This window comes from Pelobates fuscus, chromosome 1 (assembly GCF_036172605.1).
Source record: "Pelobates fuscus isolate aPelFus1 chromosome 1, aPelFus1.pri, whole genome shotgun sequence".
Classification (NCBI taxonomy): domain Eukaryota; kingdom Metazoa; phylum Chordata; class Amphibia; order Anura; family Pelobatidae; genus Pelobates; species Pelobates fuscus.
In genome coordinates this window covers 82,304,675-82,327,929 of record NC_086317.1, presented here as the reverse complement: position 1 = coordinate 82,327,929, position 23,255 = coordinate 82,304,675, and the positions used below count along the sequence as shown (strand labels likewise).

Here is a 23,255-nt window from a genome sequence, read left to right as displayed (position 1 = left end):
TAGGTCCCCCCCCCTTATTATTTTACTAGGGCCCCCACCCACCGCGCAGGGGTGGGGGCCAGGGGGGGAGGACAGTAGGCCCCCCCCCCCTTATTATTTTATTAGGGCCCCCACCCACAGCGCAGGGGTGGGGGCCAGGGGGGGAGGACAGTAGGTCCCCCCCCTTATTATTTTATTAGGGCCCCCACCCACAGCGCAGGGGTGGGGGCCAGGGGGGGAGGACAGTAGGTCCCCCCCTTATTATTTTATTAGGGCCCCCACCCACAGCGCAGGGGTGGGGGCCAGGGGGGGAGGACAGTAGGTCCCCCCCCTTATTATTTTATTAGGGCCCCCACCCACCGCGCAGGGGTGGGGGCCAGGGGGGAGGACAGTAGGTCCCCCCCATCTTTAACCCCCGCGCAGGGGGGGGGGGGGGGTGGTTATTAGGTGTTTTTTTTTTTTTTGTTTTTTACAGTGAGCAGCCACAGGCTGCTCACTGCTTACTAGACATGCCCCTACTCACGGTATAGCGAGTAGGGGCATATTATTTACTAATACTAAGTATTCTTTACTTAGTATTAGTACATTTGGCTTCAAGACCAATTCAGGTCTTTCAGCCTTTTAGTAGATAGCTCCCTGATACCGTGGGAATTAGGGAGTTATCTACTAAGCGGCTGCAAGATGCAGCCACAGCAATGAATAGGATCGGAGTTTCATTCATTAGAATGAAATTCCGATACGATCAAAGTACCGAATTGCATCCTAACACCAATGGAGAAACTCTTCTCATTCTGTTAGGATGCAATTCGGCAGTTTTGCCGGCGTTCTGTCTAAGTGACAGGACTTTCGGCAATACTGACAGGAAGTATTGTGGGAACTGGGAGGAAAGCTAGGGATCATGGGAAAATTGCTCTGACCAGCGGAAATGAAGCACACTTTGCTCCTCTGCTGGTCAGAGCTGGTCAAGCGGAGGAATCCTCCATAAGGCAAAGAGTCCCTACTTTGTCTTATAATTTTAAAGAAAACTAAAGAAGAATGGAAGAAAAGAATAACAGATCCTGAGAGAGGCGGAGAAGAGGAAGAGATTGAGGAAAGGTAAGTTCGGCATGACAGTGCCGCTTTTAATAATTGTATCTCAATCTCTAAATTGAACTTTAATCACATACAGGAGGCTCTTGCAGGGTCTAGCAAGCTATTAACATAGCAGGGGATAAGAAAATATTAATTAAACAGAACTTGCAATAAAGAAAGCCTAAATAAGGCTCTCTTTACAGGAAGTGTTTATGGAAGGCTGTGCAAGTCACATGCAGGGAGGTGTGACTAGGGTTCATAAACAAAGGGATTTAACTCCTAAATGGCAGAGAATTGAGCAGTGAGGCTGCAGGGGCATGTTCTATACACCAAAACTGCTTCATTAAGCTAAAGTTGTTCAGGTGACTATAGTGTCCCTTTAATGAAATTATTAGCCTTGGCCTTTTATGACAGTCCCCATGCAAGGGTTCACTCCCCCTGGACCTGAGAGTAAACCACAGCAGAAACAAACACACAATTACATTGGCTCTCAGATCCAGACACTCCCATACATAAACAGATAATCCCTCCTCTGTGCCTGGGAGATAATTGAATCAGGAACTGTACTGATCTAATCCAGAAAAAAACATACTTTTTTACCAAACATTCCATAAGTACCCCAAAAAGGTTACATCCACTGATAGCCCTGATCTGGGCGACCAACATATACAAAAATCACCCAGATCAGTTCAGGGGTTCAGGAATTTCCTGGAAGTCATTTATTTGAGAATCAGGGCTTGCGGTTGGTTTAGTTCGTTATCTTGAAAACAAACAAACTACCGAACAGAGTCAATGGTCTTACCCTGGAACTTGTTCCCCTCATCCAAACGAACGATTCCAGCCAACAGCGCCCTTCTAAATTGTATAGAACCGAACGCAGGTGATGATGGAAGTCCAGCGGTGTTCAGGAGTTTCTGTGTCCGATTTTAGTTCCATGAGATTCACGCCCAAACATCGCTGTCTGCGTTCATGCGAACAATATGGACACCACCTTATGGTTGTCCATAGGAATTGCGGCCAACCAGACGAACAATTCGAACACTGCAGTGAGAATCGTTCCAAGTTGTTAATAGGTGTTTACAAGCTCCCGTTTGGTCCCTGGTTCATGCCGTTGTTCGGTAACTGAACCATATAGTCCCAATCGCACGAACAGAGTCTTAAAATTATTTTAGCCAGGTCTATTGCAGGGGCCATAGTCCTGGGGCAGGAGGCTGGTAAACAGGCCCCTCTAAGAGTGGTGAGGTTCTGTTCGCCAAACATCTCTATGATGAAAATTCAATGTCCCCATGCAGAGTGCAGCACTGAGCCAGAAAGCCCCTCCAGGAGCCCCATCTGAGGAGTGACCACTTGGAGGTGTCCTTAGGGGCAATGTAAACACTGCCTCTTCTATGAAAAGGCAGTGTTTGCATTAAAATGTCTGAAGGCAATGATTAAGCTGTAGTTGTTCTGGTGACTATAATGTCCCCCCAAAAGCTAATTTTCATCATACACGCTACATACAATGTAAATCAAGACATAAAAAAAAATACACACCAGCTCTTAAACTTTTTTTTATTTTTTTAAGCTATTGTGATAGTTCCACTCTAACAAAAGCAAGGATAAAAAAATGTGTTTTGTTTTTTTTTTGTTTGTTTTTATTTTTTTTAACCATTTTGTTGTAATTTTACAAATCTCTGGATTTTTTACTCAGGTCTATCCCAGTTTCAAATGGAGTATCCTGTTCAAGAATGGCAAGATTATGCCCACAAGAAGTGGTTACATCTTCCCTCTGCCGTTAAAATACAGTTTTCTGCATCTTCAGACCTTGCTGAGAGTTTCATGGTGTGCTGGTCACAGCTTCAGTAAGTAGCTCCTCGTTTGTATAATGATGCATGTAGCATTAATATGACACAATAAAAAAAAAAATGCAAAGCAATGAAATTTATCCTTCTTCACATAGTGAGGACTTGCCAGTCCTCATAGTAGGGAAAACTCTTATTAAGGCTGTTTCACATTATGTCAGCTATTACATCGCATGGGAAAATGTCCCGCACTATGTAATATCAGTGAGTCCCCCGATTGGTTGGCTAGCAGGCCAATAAATCAGAGCTTATTATCAAAATGTATAGACCTTTAGCTGTTTGCAGTGAACAAATCAAACAAAAGCAATTGAAATAGCTCAACTCACTGAATGCTTCAAGTGGTTTCCCTAACTTAAACTAAAAATGAAACTTATAATGACTTTTCCCGTCGCAAAATTATTTAACCCCCTGAATAGAATCCCTCACAACAGCACAAATCTGCAAAACAGTTGTTGTATCAAGCACACCTAATGCAACTAATCAAGGACTTCTTTAGTTGCACCAGGTGTACTTAAACTGGAACAGTTGAAATACCCGAACTGGCTAGTGGTTTGTTGAGTGTCACAATTGACAGGATGTTAGAAATAGTAAAAAATAAAATGGTCCACAAAGTTAAGAGAAGAGATCACCCTTCACAAACAAGGATACAAAAAGATAGCGAAGGCGCTGAATGTTCCTAGAGACATCATTGGAAGCATAGTTCACAAGTTTAATTTGAAGGAACAGTTGTTACACTACCTGGACGGGGCAGAAAAAGAAAGCTATCAACGACTGCAACCATTTCTAAGAAAGCAGGTTGTGAAAAAAACATTCGGTGACTGCAAAATACCTGCAGCAAGACTTAGCAATAGGCACTGAGGTTCCATGCTGGAACTCTCAAAACTTGGATGTCCGAGTGCTCTAATAGCAACTCCCCACATGCCAGCCATTGTGGTCAGCCAGGGGGAGGAGACAAGGTCCCTCCTCCCCCCCCCCCCCCATATAAAATAGTTTTCTTATAATGGCATGTGATATTTCCCTCACTCCGCTTACTTCCCTTCTGTGGCATTAAAATAGGTGTTTTACTGAAGTGTTAAATAATGCCAACATGCTTTTTTTTTGTCTTGTTAACACACCAAATGTTTTGGTATAGAACTGGGATAAGCAATAATTTGGAACTCCAGATGTTGTGGGCTACGCCTTCCATATTGCTTTTACATCCATAATGCTGGCAAAGCATCATGGGAGATGTAGTTCAGCACATCTGTAGAAGATACATTTGCTGTTAAATTGTAACCCCAAAAGATCATATAGTCCTTATGATCTCTCCCAAGTAAATTTAGAATGAACAGCTATTCTCAAATATTAAAAGTGGAAGCCTTCTTTTCCCTTTAATATTCAGTACACAGCAGGCAAGGACGCTATTAAACCAGCCAAGGAACAATCTCTTTCATTGGAAATGCTTTGCTTCACTCCGAGTCGTGTAAAAGGGTATAACTACAGAAATGTTAAAAGTGTTGAAAGTTTGAGGAGGCAAAGAATAGGTGTGTGCCCATACAGTATAACACCTGCCTTTAATTTCTATCCACAGGCAGGAAGAAGAGGAGGTTTTAGAAAAGCTGTGTTCTGATCTAAGTGTGAAGAAAGAGCCCCATGCTGTGCTTTTCTACAAGTTAGAAGGAAATAAGAGGTTTGGAAGAAAACAGTACACAGCTGCAGCTGTTCTGTACTCCAAGGTACATTGAGAGTAACATCGGAAACACTAATACCGTTCATTCATCCGTATTACAGGAGCTTTGTTTTTTGGCAGTATTGAGTCGGCAGGAACCCTACATGTTTTAAACTACAAATTCCAGCAAAGATTCTGTAACAAAGGTTACGGAAGGGAGCTGTAATCTGGCATCTTTTGGACCACAACAATGTAGTGTAGAAAAAAAAATTTTTTATATCACTTCATTTATTGTGATTTAATCACTAAAAATGCAAATCTTCCCATTTTCCTGTTGAAACTTATACAACATAATAAAAATAAAAAAAACAAGTCCTGCGCTCAAACTCCCATCACTCCTGGGTGGCAGCAACGACTGTAGCACACATCAGCCCCAATACATACAGTAAAAAACAAAGAAAGAAAAGTTACCTGCGCTCTCTCCTACACTGACCTTTCACCTTGCTTACTTGAGCTTCTAGCAAAGATATCTCTAATGAGACAGAGAGGGGTATTTTTTATACATACCCCTACATACTTATTAACTCTTAATAGGGAAGACATGGGATGAGCGGCAGCATTGTAACATATAAAATGTTGTAAATTCTCCTCTCTGTCTCATTAGAGATATCTTTGCCAGAAGCTCAAGGAAGCAAGGTGAAAGATCAGTGTAGGACCCACCTCAGAGGTTTGCCTTGACGTGGCAGGCAGGCATTCCGTCCAATGGCCATTGGAGTAACTAAATAACCTCCATTTGTTTAAATATACATAGGGATTTAGAAGAGAGCGCAGGTAACTTTTCTTTCTTTGGTTTATACAACATAATACTAAATCTATATTTTGTAAAGAAAGAAATATATGTATTTATTAATTTATCTGCTGTTTAAGATATGGGCAAAATAATTCAGTTGAGTTGGGTATATTTTCCAACTAGCTTTTTTTTTTTTAGAGATTAAGAGTAACAAAAATATATAAAGGTCCATTTTACCCAGTACATCATCCAGCCCCGAAGTCCTGCAGACGCAGACCTCTCCCCCCCCCCCCCCCCCCCTTGACCGCTGGGGGTTACCACGGTCAACCACAGCCCCCCCACAAGCCTGTTACTACACAAGCCGACCCTGCTAGGGAGACGCGGGCAGGAGACTGCCACAACGCCCCACACATCCAAGATGGCGGCGATCCTCACCACGCTACCTCAACCAACCAGCGGTCCCACACACCAAAGCAGCTGGCGGCTAACAAGATCTGTGCGGCGACGGAGCAGCGGAAACCGAGGAGGTCAGTGTCAACAGTAGTGGAGAATGCCCCACAACAAGCGGCAGAGAGAAATCCCTCCAGCACTAAGCACCAACACACTGAGCGCACCGGCAGCCGCACTACAGTGAGGCACTAGCCTCGACCCAGGACAGCAAGATTCAACCACAAGAGAAGGAGAGCTTGAGTGGCATGGACTGATTCAGGGTTTAAACTCCCCAGTAGAGTGTTGAAAGCTCGGAAGAGGACTGTTGGGCTGCATTCTGTCGAGGCGTTGGGGTGCCCACATACACCAAGCAACTGCTGTAAGGACTATCAGTACCTGTGATACTGAGCTCCCAGTATCACCAAGAACAGATGCAATAATGCATAGTTAACACTTGAGAAATCTATGTCTTTCACAATAGATGATAGTCTTGACAAGTGCCCTGTGCTTGGTCAGCCTAATGCCATGTCTCTCAATTGCCTAATATGTCACAGGGGTAAAGCACTAGTATACCTAGTTTGCCAAGTTATAATTCTCGCTCATGTAGTCAGCCAACACAACGTAGGATTTATTAACCGCAGGGGTACCGCATCTTTGATCATCACCTTGTTTAAACCTAAGATGAGTGTTTTATACTAATTGATACCAGCATGTTCTGCAAATATGATCTTTTCTTGACTACTATACAGGTCATTATCATAAAAACAAAATGTGCAGTGTTTATCCATGTTATGCCTTACCGAATTAATGATTATTGTTCAAACGTGTGTATATGCTGTTCAGGCATTACAGACACATTTGTAACTGCTTATTCTTTGCACGCAAAAATAAAGAATTTAAAAAAAAATAGCTCTTCATGTTTGTGGAAAAATAAACTTCCCAATATGGGAGGCGATGTGCTTGATGATTACATGTTCATTTTCATTCGACTGTCTTCGTCTGCATGTCGTTCTATATGTCCATATGTTTGAAGCCTATTCAAGCTGTGAAAAAAGCATCACAGTTTTTCCATCTGCCTTTCAGTGTCTTGAAATTTGGAATGGTGGGATCAGTTAGCAGATGTTGCTTGAGGTGCTCTGAAACACCAGAAATAAGTGTGCATCCATGCCACCAGCAGCGGTAATTCTGCATTAGGTTTAGACGCACAGCTTGAACACTGCCATCGTAACAACCAGTATAAATCATGCTTTTGTGAATTGCCATACACATGATCATATCTGAGTGTCCACCAAATACTTGCAAAGGATCGTGAGACTGCAGTTCATAAACACAAACTAATTTATCCAAACAGGCTATCACCATGACTTTCCGCAAGATATTAACCACTGTAACTGCATGGTTGTGACCTTTATAAATTCTTATTAATTCTCCAGTATGGATATTGTCAGCATGGACTGACTGATCACTGGATCCACTGAACACAAGATCATTGACAATCTTCATACAGAGAACAGTTTTAGTATGCCCTTCCAGTGTACGAAACAGAAGACCATTCCCAGCATCCCGGACACTGATGGTACAATCATAGGATCCTACAAGAAGCAGTCTACGAGTGCCCTCTTGTGCTGTTGCCAAAGAGGACACTCAAACACGTCAAGCTGCTTGTTGTTCTTAAGGGAAAAAGTGACCACTGTCCCGTTGGCAAGCCCTGCGTAAAGGGGTTTCTAGCGTGCATGTAGACACAGGGCTCTTTCACCAAGATTCAGCTTTTGATGTGTGCCCTTCAAAGACACCCACACATTGCCTGGTCACAATATTGTAGGCATGGACAGTTTTGTCTGCAGAGCAGGTGTATAGCAAGCCATAAAATATCTGGATGGTATTGACAGAAGAGCTGTGCCCTTCAAAATGTCCCTTTGTGGGTTCCTCATCATCTCCAGATTCAGAGGATACTTCTGAAGAATTCTTTGACTGCGGTGATGCTCCCTGGTTTTTAACGATGTCTTGTATACTTTCGTCCATGTAGCCTGTGGCAAGTTCACTGGTGGATGTTACTTCATCATTTACCTCTGAATAGCTATTGCTTGTGTTCACAATATCCATTTTAGATTGGCTGTCTGAGAGTCTATAGCTACCACCTCAAACTGCTGTGTAGGAATTTCCACCAGTTCCACCTCAGAATCACTGTCATTATCCCCTTTATTCATCTCTGCGTCTTGAACCGTGACTTCATGGTCCTGTTCTAGAGAAGTATAAGTGCTAACTTAGAACATCTCCGACCTTGAATGTTCCTTAATGGTTTTAATGACAGGTATCTTGTTCTGTGTCACTATTGTTGGGGACATGAGCAGCTCTTACGGTCTTCTTTTTTCTTAATTTTTTTTCTTCTTTCCTATTTTTGTTTCAGTAATTTGAAGAGTTGACTCTGCTGGTGGACTAGCTAAACAGTTATTTGCTTCTTGTGAAGACGTAGCAAAAGGTACTGTTTTGTTATGCATATGGTCCTGAAGTGAGACGACCTCAAACTCAGAGCTGCTATGATTTTGCTTTACGTTGTCTGTTGAATGGATCTGTGATAGGGATCGAACATCTGAATTACTAGGCCTATCAACAGATTCTTCTCGATTTCATGGCGGAAATCCGCTAGTCAGCTCTGAAAGCGACATCTTAGCTATAATGATGGGATACACAGATGCAGTCTGTTCAGCCTCACCATTGGCCTCTGGAGACGTCACCGCCCAGACAGGTGATGTGACCATGTTTTCCTCTTGGGTGTACACCGCTCTTGCTTGATTGATACAGATGAATCAGGAACAGCAGGTGCCGACTTGAATGAAGGCGGGGTGCGCTGGAGTCTGTAGGGCTGTACTTGCTGCTGTTGCGTTAGACAGATAATGTGGAGTCTCCAAGAAAAAAAGAAAAAATATTCCCAGGTGGCACAACTGGTGCTGGTGGCAAACTAGTGTTTGTTTCTTCTGTGATATCGCTGGCTGGTTCGTAGATCCCTTGAAGGCCCTGTAATATCTGTATTCTCTGTGTTCTCAATGTACTCATTTCCATTGTTATCTGTTGCTTTTGGACAAGTAGGTGCTGAACCTCCATATAAGCAGCTTGAAGTGCAGCACGGGCTTGAAGAAGGCTATTATCCATGGCAAGCAGGGATTTATTAAGTTCCTCCTCCTCCTGACTCTTTGGGCTGTGCCGAAATTCACATCCTCGCTAATGCTTTGGAACATGCTTGGACTGTCTGTTGTGCAGATTTGCACATCTTCCTTTTGACTTTGAGATGTTTCCGCTAATGGAAGGTCAAAGATAGCGGCAGCATTCAGTGCAGAAGATGTTATGGAAGCTCTATTCGATTTCTGTTTTGGTGGTAAAATCACAGTTCACATTTTGTCCAGATGCTGATGGGATTGTTGGAATGTGTTCATTATGCATCTCATGGCCATGGTCATCAAAGATATCATATCATACACCGAGACCTTGTCCACCACCACGCTGCTTTCAGAAAGACTCCGCTTCCGTGCTGACAGAGGACCTGTGACTGTGCCTTCCCAATGGAAGCTTTCAATTCCCAAGTCTGTTTCTTCATCAAAGTCAAGACCACTTTGTACCTGTGCCACCATTTCTATACCAAACTTTGGCAAACCTTTCCCCAACTTCTGTTTCTTGTTCACATGTTGGATGACCTGTTCCCAGTTTATATTTCTACACGACGCATTCAGAATCTGCTTGGTTTGAGCCCCAAATCCTTGTCCGTTTCACTCTTTTGATGACCGCTAACATTTCGGATGTGCTGGGTGCTATTTAGGTTAGGTTCTGGTGAGTTCCAGTTTTGCTTTGTGAACTAATATGCCTGGTCAGATCTCTTTAGAGGGAAGCAGGAAGTCCTAGCTTGCTTAATTTGGGTAAAATTGGACTGGATGAATGATTTGCACCTTTCTGTAGTTCAAAGTCTGAAACATTTGCAAGATTTTCAGATTCATGATCATCTTGACATTGATGAGCAGTCTCACTGCCATCATAAAGAGCCTCCGTATTTGTGTACTAAAACATTTGCATGCATGTTGCATTGGTAACATATCATGCTCTGTGTTGGTATAATTTTTTTCTGAATATGTTTCTATGCTTCCAGGATTATCTTTGGATAAATTGCAATTTCTAAGAAACGGGGAGGTGCATTTTGATTGTAACTCATTACCCACCTTTGCTTCACTGTCAGCTGGGTGATCGTCACCTGATTCTAATGGATCTTCTATGGGTTGGTTTTCGTCTTTAACAATGTTTGATATGTCAGGACCTATGGATGCATTCTTCATAAAAGAAAAGTAAGGGTTCTAAATGTATTGAATATTTTGCAGCATTTCCTTTGCTTTACAGAGCACATCCCCGAGGATTTCAACAGATTTATTTTGGTCACTTACGTGTGGTTCTTGGATAATTTTTGTTGTATTACGAGAAGCATTGTGTAACTTAGAGATGTAAGAATTGGACCGAGCAGTTTCTAAATTTAGAGCACTCAATCTGTTTTGTCTTTCCCCAAAAGAGGAAGTGAAATGCAGTTTTACACCTTTTTTATAGGATTTCTTTCATCTCTCTTAGAGGTGGAAGATTTCACATCAGGTACATTGAAAACTGGTGATTTTACAGAAGGCATTCTAGGGTTTATAGGCTCACATTGCTCAGCCTTACCTTCCTCAGGTTTATCACAAATATCATGCATAACTTGATCTTTCATCGTATTTACCCTGTCCACTTTTCCTATTTGGTCTTTTTGGTTCAACTCTGTTTCTAGAGTTTGTTGCATTTCCACACCCTTTTGTGATGGTTATGGAGTTCCTCTGTATGGTTTATCCTTTGAACAGTTATTGGCTTTGCCTGGGCAAACTAATGGTTTAATTGTGGAAGTGTTTTTCCAATAACTCTGACTCAAAAACATTTTCTTATGGAAGTGTGTCACTGGAAAGTTCCTCGTGCTTTCTTGAGTTTGTATCTGAATTTAATAAAGTTGGTGAATCTCTCTTTCCTGAACTTATTACAATTGTCTTATTACACCTTGGATCTTTTTCTTGTGTTGAATCACAATTCCTTAGATTTCGGTTTCTTCCTTGTGGAAATGTATCGACATTGCCACCAAAATTCCATGGTTTACTTTTGTATGGATTAGACTGCCAGTTTCCTACACAGTTTCTAGGGAGCAGGACAGGAAAACTACATTTCCGTCATGGTGCCAATAAAAGTTCCTACCTGTGCCTCTATGGTGCCAACTAGTAGGACCTTCTGTATTTGAGTGCCATGGGTCTGATGACGGTTTGATGGAACGTTTAAATGCCAGCCAGGTCGGCCTCTAGAATCAGGAAGATGCCTATGGTTTACATTTAGTGCAGGATGCTGGTAATTACCCTGCCTATAATTGGTGAAGCCTTCACTTTGCCACTACCAGCCCCCCTTTGATGGATCACAGTCCCAATCTTGGAGCCCCCTTCCTTAAACAAAAGATGGTCCTCTCTTCTGGTATCTGTCTTTTTCTTGTTTTTCGAATGTGCAGGAGGTATCATTGTGCTGGTTTTGTTCTCTCCTTTGGTTAATTAACTGGACAAGTTCCTTGTCATAGTATTCTTACTCGTCTTCATCTTTTTCTTATTTCTTTCTCCTGGGCATCAACATTATCTTTGTGCAACTGGCTTGAGATGTGTTTAGCGTATGCTGAGAGGCTCACCACCGTCACTCTGCATACCCAGCACTCGTGGCTCCATTCTCTTTCCCTCAAGTTATCTAGTTCCCTGTGATGAAGCATACTGCGCATGTGCCCATCCATTTCCTTTTTGGTGGTGTACACAATGTGGCACAAGATGCATTTCCGCTCCCACACCATTGTGGCCACCTAATGGAGACATCACGCTATGCCTGTACAGCCTGTGTCTCTGAAGTTCCCCCTTCCTTTCGGCTTATTCCCCCATATTCCCGCCAGCCCGACCGGCCTGTCTGTTGTTGTTTGTTGTATGTTTCTGTAACCCAATCTTTATTGGACTTAAATTTAAGAAGCAGTGATACATAAAAAAAAGGAGGTTGATACTTACACAATTGATTTTAAACAGCATAAACTTCAAAAATATCTCCACAGTAACACCCTCATGAGGGGAAAATCATTAGTCTTAAGGTTAACAAGTGTGACCTCTCAGAGTCATGTACAGTTGTAATCAAAATTATTCAACTTGGGAGGCGGAGCCAACTGCCGAACAGACTGGTCGCATCTGCAGGGAGCTCCTGGCGATATCGGCCTAAACGACCTAAAAACTTGGGAAAATCACCCCCCCAAAGTAACCCAGCTGCCCCCACACGAAGCAACAATGGGTAGGAAAACCAAAAAGCCCAAGCAAGATCTGCCAGGCAGGGCACTAGCATAGGAGACCTATGGCGGCGAGCGCATAGCGCAGCAGAACCCGACATGGCCGCCTACATCAATGACTTTGAGGACTCAGACGAAATGCTTTCTGAGCCAGAAGAGCTCTGTACGCCCGCAGTAGGGCCACCTAAGAAACCCAATACGAAACCTACCGTGCAGCCAGACACAGCCCCGGTCACGAAAGTCGAAATGCGGGAGCTGCTGGCGGAGCTCCGCCGGAACATTCAGGAGGATGTAGCAGATATGCGACGAGACATAAAGGGCCTTACGGGCCGCGTGGAGGCCGTGGAGCAAAACTCCCACACGCATACCATACAAGTGGCCTCCCTACAGCAGGAGATGCAAAGGCTGCAACAGCAACACTTAAAAGTTGACCAAGCCCTAGCAGCAATGGAGGATACACGAAGAGCCCAGAACTTGAAGATCAGGGGCATCGCGGAATCTGTACCAGACTCCGAACTTCCTCACCTCCTGAGGCGCCTGGTGAGTAAACTACTACCACCAAAGCAAGCCAAGGGAGTAGGCCTCGACGGCATAGTTAGAATCCCAAAGTTCCAGAAGCGACAGGACAAGGAAGTGATTATGGCCGCCGTCAGACACACGACCCCGCTCAATTTTGAAGACATGACTCTCTCTTTTTATTCGGACTTGTCCAGGGGGACTATGGCCTGGCGCTCCAACCTTCGGCCCTTCACCACCCTGCTCCGCGAGCGCAACATCATCTACAGATGGCGCTCACCCCACAAGCTCCAAGTGCTGCAGGGAGACTCCACATACTTCATAGCGGACCTGCAAGAAGCGGAGGCTCACCTCTCCACCTTGGGTTTTTCGGAGGATGCCTTGCGACGACGCCACCCGACCTTCAAACCGCATAGGTGGAACCCGGCTACCACAGAACCCTTTGTTCCCGGAGGACCCTCACACGCTACACTGACTGCAGCCACCACCTGAGTGCCTTAGAAGGGGAAGGCCAAGCCTAACCGGCCACTAATACCCTTACCATGGTTTCTTTTACTTTTCCTTCTTTCTGTTACACTGCTACTAGGTTTATACTGCTAATAGGATTATCCCGTTGATATGATTGTGTTGCTAGTGTGATTATATTGCTAATGTGTTTATATTGCTAGTGGGATTATACTACTAATGTGATGATGTTGCCAATACGTTAATACTGCTAAATATGTCTATATTGCTAATGTGGTAAAGCATGATCTTTATATAGTTAGGGATGATGCCTACTGGCAGAACGCAATCGGGGGACATATTAAGCATAGAGGTTCCCGCTCTCTAGGGACGGCATCTCAGTAACCACACGTGACCCTTCCCGCCATCGGGAAAGCCCGGGCCATTTAGACAGCGGAAACCCGCATATAACCAGACACAGCGACTCCCCGTCCAAACTTCACCATACACGGCTGCCCTACATGCATAGAACGGGGTATCCCGCAGCCTTCCCACATTCCCCACCCAACACTGTGGCCCTGAGTCTGCCACTCGTGCACACTCCCGGAGGGGGCCCCAATATCTCAATCCTCCAACGGGGTCCATGATGCAATATAGAGATGAAAGAGGATGTAATATCCCGCTACCCGTTCAGGCCCCTAAGGGCAAACAAATACAAATATAACGCTGCTCTGCTTAGGAACCACAGATGACGGGAAACAGGTCCGCACAATGTAGGCCGTATCTAGGAAGATTTTGTATTGCATGCAGTGCCTTGGGTCACTTACACGCAGTTTCACAGAGTGCACATGTTGAACCTTAAGCTTACTGCTCCACTACACCTGAGCATACACAAAACCAACGGGTTAGTGATTCGGAATTAGCATAGAGTACCAAACGGCTGCTTATGTACGAATTTGTTGGCTTCTAGTATTCCATTATTTATGTCTAGTTACGCATGTTTATAAAACTTAAAATTGTGTGACCTCACATGCCACAGGCACAATGTTATGTATCTTGAATCGCGCTGTTGTGGCGCTTGTTGAATTGATGTAACCACCTACACAACAAAAATAAAGAATTAAAAAAAAAAAAAAAATTATTCAACTTTTCAACAAGATTTACAGACTTTCAGCTGTTTGCACTGAGCAAATAAAACAAAAACAATTGAAATAGCTCAACACAACGAATGCTTCAAGTGGTTTCCCGAAATTCAACTGAAAATGTTCTGTATTTATCTCCAATTATATAATAACAAAGTATTTAACCAGGAATGTGTATTATTGTATTTTTATATGAACCCCAGGCCATGCTTGAAAGGCAGAGAAATCCCAAAGTATTCTTCATGGTAAAATATTTTGCAAATAAACAAAACTTTATCAGCCGGAGGTTAGAGAAGAAATAAATTCAGGCATAGGCTCAAAATGAAGAAAAAAAAAGTTTCAGGAAAAAAAAAACATTTACTAGATTCTGGATAAAATTATGTAAATTCACTAAACCAGGAATTATGCAAAATTAAAGGGACACTATAGGGTCAGGAAAACCGCTTGGTTTTCCTGACACTATAGTACCCTGAGGGTGAGGGCTTCAGCTACTCACCTTTTTCCCCTGCCGGACTCCCTTACCTCTCCTCCCCCGCCAACGTCAGCATCCTTGTCTGACGTCACCGGCGCCGAATGTGCATGCGCGGCAGCGCGCGCATCAAAGTGGCCGTAGGAAAGCCTTTTTCAATGCTTTCCTATGGACGCTCTGCGTGATTGAGGCATAATATGTCTCAATCATTGCTGATGCGCCTCTCAGAAACTGCTATGTTTACATCAGGCAGGGTTAACCATAGAGGGACCTGACACCCAGACCACTTCATTAAGCTGAAGTGGTCTGGATGACTATAGTGTCCCTTTAACAGTTTTAATGTTGGCTGCAAATTTCAATTCATTTTTAGTCATAGTCTTTTGACTAAAAATACAATTTAGCTTTAGTCATATTTTAGTCATCTGAATTGTTTTAGTTGTAATCGACTTAATCTCAATAAATTTTAGTCGTCATAAGTAAAATTAAGTAAAATTGGGTTTAGTTAAAGCATTGTTTCTGTCTCTTCTTGCCCCTCTGTTTCTCTTTGTGTCCTCCCAGCCTCTCTAGGTGTCTCTCTATGTGGCACAAGTCTCGTTTGCCCCTTTCACAGCTCCTCTGTGCAGTGTTAAAGGAATACTATATAGTCAGGAACACAAACATGTATTCTTGATATAGTGTTAAAACTGCCCCCCCCCCCCGTTGCCTCCCTAAATACATTAAAATATTACTTGTATTCGAGTCTGAAGCTGCTGCCTCTGCCCATGAACTGCCTCTGTCTGATGACATCATCAGAAGTGGTGGTCTGAGCCAATCACAATGCTTCCCCATAGGATTGGCTGAGACTGTCAAAGAGGCAGATCAGGGGCAGAGCCAGCACAAGTCAAACACAGCCCTGGCCAATCCGCATCTCCTCATAGAGGTGAATTGAATCAATGCATCTCTATGGGGAAAGTTCAGTGTCTGCATGTAGAGGGTAGATACACTGAATGGCAGTGCTTCTTACTCTGCAGCACTGCCCAGTGAAGCAGCTTTAGCAGCCATCTAAGGAATGGCCAGTGGAGTTATCACTAGGCTGTAATGTAAACACTGCATCTTCTCTGAAAATACATTATTTACAGCAAAAGGGCTGCAGGTAATAATTCGGCTCACAAGAACAAATACAATAAGCTGTAGTTGTTCTTGTGACTATAGTGTCCCCTTAATTTTGGCACCAAATTTCGATTTAGTTTTGTAATAGTCTTCTGACTAAAAAGCCGTTTTAGTTTTAGTCATCTGAATTGTTTTACAAACAATTCAACAGTGTAGCGCTCTAAATACAAAAGATTACCTAAAACAATCAATTTAAGCTCTTACTTACCTTCCCATCAGCTCCCCTGTGTAAATCTCGCGAGTCCCGCGGCCGTCAGAGCGTTGCCACAGGTTACCATGGCTACGCTCCGCGCGGCACGCAGACCGCGAGATTTACAAAGGTGAGCTGAACGGATTTGCTGGGAAGGTAATTAAGAGCTTCTGCGGGCCCCCCACTGCTCAGTCCATGCCACAGGACCACCAGGGAATACTATATCCCCCTCCCTGGCCAAGTATGAAGCAGGGAGGGGGGGGGGGACTAAAAAAAGTAAACAAATTAAATATTAAAATAATAAAAAATACCCTCCCCCCACCCAGTTTACACACAAACACACACATTCTGCTTTCATTATATACACACACGCACTGCATTATACACACACACACTCTGCATTTATTATATACATACACTGCGCACACACACACACACACTCTCTGCATTCATTATATACATACACTGCACACACTCACTCTGCATTCATTATATACATACACCACACACACACACTCTGCATTCATTATATACATTCACACACACTCTGCATTCATTATATACATACACTACACACACTCTGCATTCATTATATACACACACTATACAAACACACTGCATTCACTATACACACACACTACACAAACACTGCATTCATTATATACACACACTGTAAATAATTATTCAAAAACATTTAACCTACTGATGCCTCAATAAATGTAATTTTATTGGTATCTATTTTTATTTTGAAATTTACCAGTAGCTGTTGCATTTCCCACCCTAGGCTTATACTCAAGTCAGTAAGTTTTCCCATTTTTTTTGTGGTAAAATTAGGTGCCTCGGCTTATATTCGGGTCGACTTATACTCGAGTATATACAATACTTATAAATTACTTAACGTCATATGTCTAAAATAATCAATCACATTAGTATTAATGCATAAATGGTGAATCACCCATAGTGCATAACTATAGGGAAAGTAAAAGAACTTTAATAGTGACTCGGATGGTTATTATATAGTGTGAGTTAAAAGGGTTATTCATTCCCCACACAAATAGATCTAAAAGTACATTAAAAAATATATAGATACTCCATTTAAAATTACAAGAGAATTATAACGCATAGGAAGCAGAAAGGACTTGGCAAGAATTCCTCAATATTCACTTAAGACTTAAGTATGTGGTTACTGAATATCGAATTAGTTAATAAAAAATATAAATACCGTATATATAAAATGGCATAGTTCAAAATCTGAATTCAGTCCATACGGAATAAAAATGTTCATTTTGAAAATCCATTCCATTTCCACTTGTCCTAATTTGTTTTTATAAAATCCCCTCCTCTCATTTTTTTCACTCTTTGTTGATGGTGCTGTTTAAAGTGGTAGGAGACACTATGTTTCTCAAATCCTGAAGTGATGTTCCGTATTTTATTTGAATGCTTCCATTGAATTGAATCTATGACTGTATCATCCTTGGAGAATACCACAGTATGCTCCTTGCTCTAGCAGGGAGGTGTTTTTCAAATAGCGTTTTGTTTAATTTGAAAGACCAGTTAAACATTTATCATACATCTAATCCCATGTAATTTATCCTACTTTATAAAGCCATGACAATTCTCCACACCTGCTATGACCCTTTTGTAAATGTGATACAATTTGGTTAAATGACCTCTGCAGAATTCTAAGTGCATTATTTATTTCTTTTTGCAGGCAATCTCCCATGCCAGCCCTGACAATGAAGAGATGGCAGTATGCTTTGCCAATCGATCAGCAGTCCTCTTTCACCTTGCTCATTATTCGGTGAGTCTTGTTTATGGCTCTTCTGACATTATGGATTTGTGAGGAGGATGAATTGTTCCAGAATATAAGGTGGAAAAATCACTGTAAATCATAATTTCAGCAAACCCCATGCTGTATATATCTGCTTTCCATGGCCTTTTGTTTCCCGTCGTAAATGCTATTTTGCACTACAATGTCAATCACTCGACCGGCAGTCCTCCGACTGTGAGTGCTCAACCCTCCTATTTTTGTAATTAGGATCCTTTTCAGAATCGGAAAGTATAAATAGCTTGTGCAAAACTTCAAGAAGTATCATAGTTCTGCTTTCAAGTAGACTTGCAGATTTGCTTGCTTGAAGTGCAGGAACAACTCTATATAATTTGCTCACCTTGTCACATGCTCCACTAGTTTAACACGCTGACATGACTTGAAACCAAAACCAAGCTCCATAATGCAGTATGCAAAAATAAATGAACGCAAGCATATATACAACCTCAAAATGTACACTCACTATCAGCAGAGGTATGCATTATCACAGGTAATTACTTATTATTATTGGCATTTATATGGCGCCAACGTATTCCGCAGTGCTTTACAATATTATAAAGGAATTTAACATTAACTGAGACCATTATGAATTGATACTGGGACAATAGGTTGATGAAGACACTGATCGAATGAGCTTACAATCTATTGTTATTAATTATATAACGACAATATATTGGTGCTTTACAATTATAGAATGTTGATATCTGACAAGAAGTTAAGAAGGCACTGCTCAAATGAACTTGCAAGTTATAATTGGTATATAGCTTTGCAGCGTCGTACGACATGCTTCCTATCAGTATAACTAGTGTATATCATGGAATGAATGGTAGTATGAATGCAAAATTAGTTTTAGTGTTGTCGCAGTCTTCAAAGAAATAGGTAAAGGGGAAAAAGTGGATTTGATAGACCAAGATTATAATTAAGATGAACACTGAGTAGTATATTATGAAATGTTGTTATTATTATTATTATTATTATTGCTATTTATATAGCGCCAACAGATTCCGTAGCGCTTTACAATATTATGAGAGGGGGATTTAACTATAAATAGGACAATTACAAAAAACTTACGGGAACAATAGGTTGAAGAGGACCCTGCTCAATTGAGTTTGCATTCTATAGGAGGTGGGGTGTAAAACACATTAGGACAGGAATTTGCAGTCAAATAAGGTGGGCTGTCCTTTAGGAGAGAGCAAGAGACAGGTATGTGAGGTAGAGGTTAGTCTTGGAGGCCATAAGCTTTCCTAAAGAGATGGATTTTAAGGCACTTCTTAAAAGATGCAAGACTAGGGGAGAGTCTGATGGCGGTAGGCAGGCTATTCCATAGGAAGGGAGCTGCCTGCGAGAAGTCCTGCAAGCGTGAGTTGGCCGTACGGGTGCAGGCAACGGACAGGAGGTGGTCACAGGCAGAGCGGAGAGACAGAGATGGGACATGCCTATGGATCTGCGAGGAGATATGAGGCACTAGAGTTGTTCAGTGCTTTATAGGTGTGAAATAGTACCTTGAATTGACTCCTATAGCAAACAGGAAGCCAATGTAAGGACGGGCAGAGGGTGAGGTGTGAGAGAACCGACTAGAGAGGAAAATCAGTCTGGCAGCAGCGTTCATTATGGACTGTAGCGGTGCAGTACGGCTTTTGGGAAGACCAATCAGGAGAGGGTTACAATAATCCATGCAGGAAATTACTAGAGCATGGGCAAGCTCCTTGGTAGCATCTTGCGTAAGAAAGGGGCGGATGCGGGCTATGTTTTTAAGATGGAATCTACAGGATTTTGCAACATGCTGCATGTGAGGCTCAACGGTGAGGCCAGAATCAAGTATGACACCAAAACAGCGCGCTTGCAAGGATGGACTGATGTGGGTACCACAGACTTGAAGGGAGAGCGAAAGAGTAGGATCAGTATTAGGAGGAGGAAAGACAAGGAGCTCAGTTTTTGAGAGATTGAGTTTCAGAAAGCGGGAGGACATCCAGTCAGAGATGGAAGAAAGGCAAGCAGTGACACGTTGCAGGACGGCTGGGGAGAGGTCTGGGAAGGAGAGATATAACTGGGTGTCATCAGCATACAGGTGGTAGTGGAATCCAGAAGAGGTAATAAGTTTGCCAAGAGAGGCTGTATAAAGAGAAAATAGAAGGGGACCAAGGACAGAGCCTTGGGGGACTCCAACCAAGACAGGACGAGGGGTGGAAGTATCATTAGAAAAGGAGACACTGAATGAGCGTTGGGAGAGATAGGAGGAAAACCACGAGAGGACAGAGTCACAGAGACCAAGTGATTGAAGAGTTTGAATAAGGAGGGCATGATCACCGATGTCTAACAATAGTTAGAGGGGGTGGACGGGTCGAGGGATGTTTTTTTTTTTTTGTTTTTTTTTTAGTATAGGTACTACAGTGGCATGTTTAAGGTCAGCAGAGACAATGCCAGAAGAGAGAGAGCAGTTGAAGATGTGCATTAAGGAAGGCAAGAGACAAGTGGAGAGAGATCTAATAAGGTGAGATGGAACAGGATCGAGCGGGCAAGTGGTGGGGCGAGAGGAAAAGAGAAGAGCAGCCACCTCTTGGTCAGTAGCCGGGGAGAATGTCTGAAGGGTAGGAAAGGCATGATCTATGTGTGGTTGAGAAACAGAATGGCAAGGAGGGGAGAATTATTTCCTTAGCTGTTCAATCTTGTCAGTAAAGTAACATGCAAAGTTATCAGCAGTAAGGTTAGTTTGGGGGGGGTGGCCACAGCAGGGTGAAGAAGAGAATTAAAGGTGTCAATGAGACGCCTGGGATTGCGGGAGCATGAACTAATGAGAGCGGAAAAGTAGGACTGTTTGGCAAGGGCAATGGCTGCGCTGTATGAACACAATATGAATCGATAATGGAGAAAGTCTGACTGGGTGCGAGACTTCCTCCAGGAGCGTTCAGCACAACGGGAGCATCTTTGCAGGTAGGGTGTTGATTTAGTATGCCATGGTTGGGGGCGGGTCCTCCTCGAGGTGCTTGTTTGGAGCGGTGCTGCAGTGTTCAAGGCAGAGGTGACGGTAGTGTTATATGCGGAGATGGCCAGTGAAGGACAGGAGAGGGAAGGGATGGACTTTTAATAAGGACTTATTGCATACCTTGTGGTAGTGTATACTATTATCTCTTTACACACTGCTTATATACGTCCTATTTTTATTTTATTTTATTATTATTTTAATATATTTTCTACTACTGCAAAGATCCTGCTTTTGGAGTACTTTCGAAGCCAGTTATTGGCACCCCAACGCTGATCATACAGAGCCTGGTACGGCTCTATACTTGTGAATTGACATCTTATATCTTTTCTTATTACATAATCAGACGGATTTCACTATGTGTGGCAATATCTGTTTTTTGTAGATTTTCCAAGAAGGAATTGTACTGTTACCATTAGACTCCACTATTGGGAAGTATACCCACAAAAAGTGTCACATTGGGTGTTGTATTTATGTGGTAATTGTATTATCACCTATATCTGTAAATGTCATGTTATCAGTTCTCTGTTATTTCATTTTAGTTTATTACAAGGAGTGAGCTACCACTTCGTGGCTCCCTTTCTTGTAATATTTAAAAACAGAAGCGTTGCGGAACGCTGCTTTCCTCTGCTTCCTAAATCCCCCCCATGCTCTCCCCTCATCCTATCTGGGTCAATATGACTCCATATTAGTATAAGGGAAGTTAAATCCAACCGCCGTAGTGCAGGTAGGGACATGTCTACAAAACAGTAGGTATCCAGTGGCTGTTTACTGCCATAAGAAAAAAACAGATATTGCTGACCAGTCGCTAATCAAATAAAGGGGGACCTCGCAAAGGTCCACCATGGGTGTGGCACCTTTTTTTTTTTTTTTTTTTTTTTTAAACATAACATGGTTGTGCTGGTTGTTCGTTCGGGGTGGAATCTCACCTCCGATTGCCTGTGTGGTATGCTGTGCTTGTCATCCCGGGTGTGAGTTTATCCATCAGATAGTTCTTTGATTTTAGTGATTACTAGAGCCATCAAGAGCACCTCTGTACATAACCATTTCTGGGCCAATGCCCTACGGGCCGCCAGGTATATCATATTGAGTAAGTGCTGCTCTGGTCGGGGGAGTCCCTCAGTTGGTTTGGATAGGAGGCATGCCAAGGGGGTCTAGCTTGAGTGATCTGCTCATTATTTTGGAGCTGAGCTTAGTCACTTTGGCCCAGTAGGCCTGGATGAGGGGACAGAGTCACCACATGTGGATATAGTCTCTTCTGGCGCCACATAGTCGCCAGCAGGTGTCTTTGGGAGTGATATTCATATGGAATCGTTTGACTGGGGTGGTGTACCACCTAAACATGGTCTTAAAGGACTGCTCTTGGAGGGTCACGCATATAGAGGATTGGGCTGTGGCCTCCCAAATGTCTCTCCAGTCTGTGCCTTCTAGTTTTTCTCCTAGGTCAGCTTCCCACTGGTCTGTGTACCTGAGTTCCCCCCACTCTTTGGATTCTGCGCTTAGGTGGTTGTTTAGTAATGAGATTAGCCCTCTGGGGTGAGTTTCCTGGAAACATATTCTCTTGAACCATGTGAGCTGTAGGGATGCTGTGTCCTTGACTTCCTTTTTGGCAGCAAAGTTGCATAATTGGAAGTATCGGAAGTAATAACTCTTGAAGTCTCTCGTACGTGACTATTTGATTATTGACATATAGATGTATGTATTGTTGAAGGCCTGAATTTTCTATACCTCTGAAGTCCCTAGCTTGTAGTCCGGGAGGGAATTCCCTATTCCTGTATGCCAGTGTCATTGGGGAGGGGAATCTGCTAAGTGTGCATTTACTCACGATCTAGTTCCATATCTGTAGGAAGTTGAGAATCGCGGGACAGGCGGTTCTCAGGAACAACCTACAAGTTTTGGGGAGCCAAATAAACAACTGGGGTGGGAGGGGGGGGTCCTGTCTCATGAGTAAGGACTCTATCTCTACCCAGCATTTGGAGTCTGGCGGCAAGTACCAATATGTTATTTGTGCGACTTGGGCAGCGAGATAGTAGACATACAGGTTGGGCAGCCCCAGTCCCTATCTATCTTTGGGTCGGTATAGTAGATTTTGTGCTATTCTGGGGCGTTCTTTTTGCCACATAAACATGTCTATGGCTCTTTGGAGGCTGGCTACATTCCCCCTCGGGATGGGCACAGGCAGAGTTTGGAATAGAAATAACAGTCTGAGGAGTAAGTTCATTTTTACTGAGTGCAGTCTAGGAGGGGCACCTTTTTAATTAACTTGGATGAACATCCTCCGTGTCCCGCGAATGATGGCTATTAAACTAAATGGGTGTATCCTATTGTCCTCCCTCAGTCCCAAGTGGAGGCTAATACAAATATTTTCACCACACTCAGGGTCCCAAAAGCACTAGTCACAAAACCCCTCACCAGTAAAAAAAAAAAAAA

The 23,255-nt window shown here is 42.9% G+C and overlaps 1 protein-coding gene and 1 pseudogene across 3 annotated transcripts in view; one reads left to right on the top strand and one right to left on the bottom strand.

Annotated features, from left to right (window-relative positions):
- SMYD4 (SET and MYND domain containing 4) overlaps window positions 1-23,255 on the top strand; it is a 59,228-nt gene that overhangs the window by 21,360 nt on the left and 14,613 nt on the right. For all 3 annotated transcript variants that reach the window (XM_063449936.1, XM_063449935.1, XM_063449937.1), the window contains exons 2-4: window positions 2,741-2,891; window positions 4,462-4,606; window positions 17,729-17,818. In XM_063449936.1, coding sequence (XP_063306006.1) covers window positions 2,758-2,891; window positions 4,462-4,606; window positions 17,729-17,818 — 369 coding nt within the window. In that variant the 5' untranslated portion in view covers window positions 2,741-2,757. The remainder of the gene's footprint in view (window positions 1-2,740; window positions 2,892-4,461; window positions 4,607-17,728; window positions 17,819-23,255) is intronic.
- LOC134600658 (zinc finger protein 106-like) lies at window positions 6,726-11,635 on the bottom strand (annotated as a pseudogene).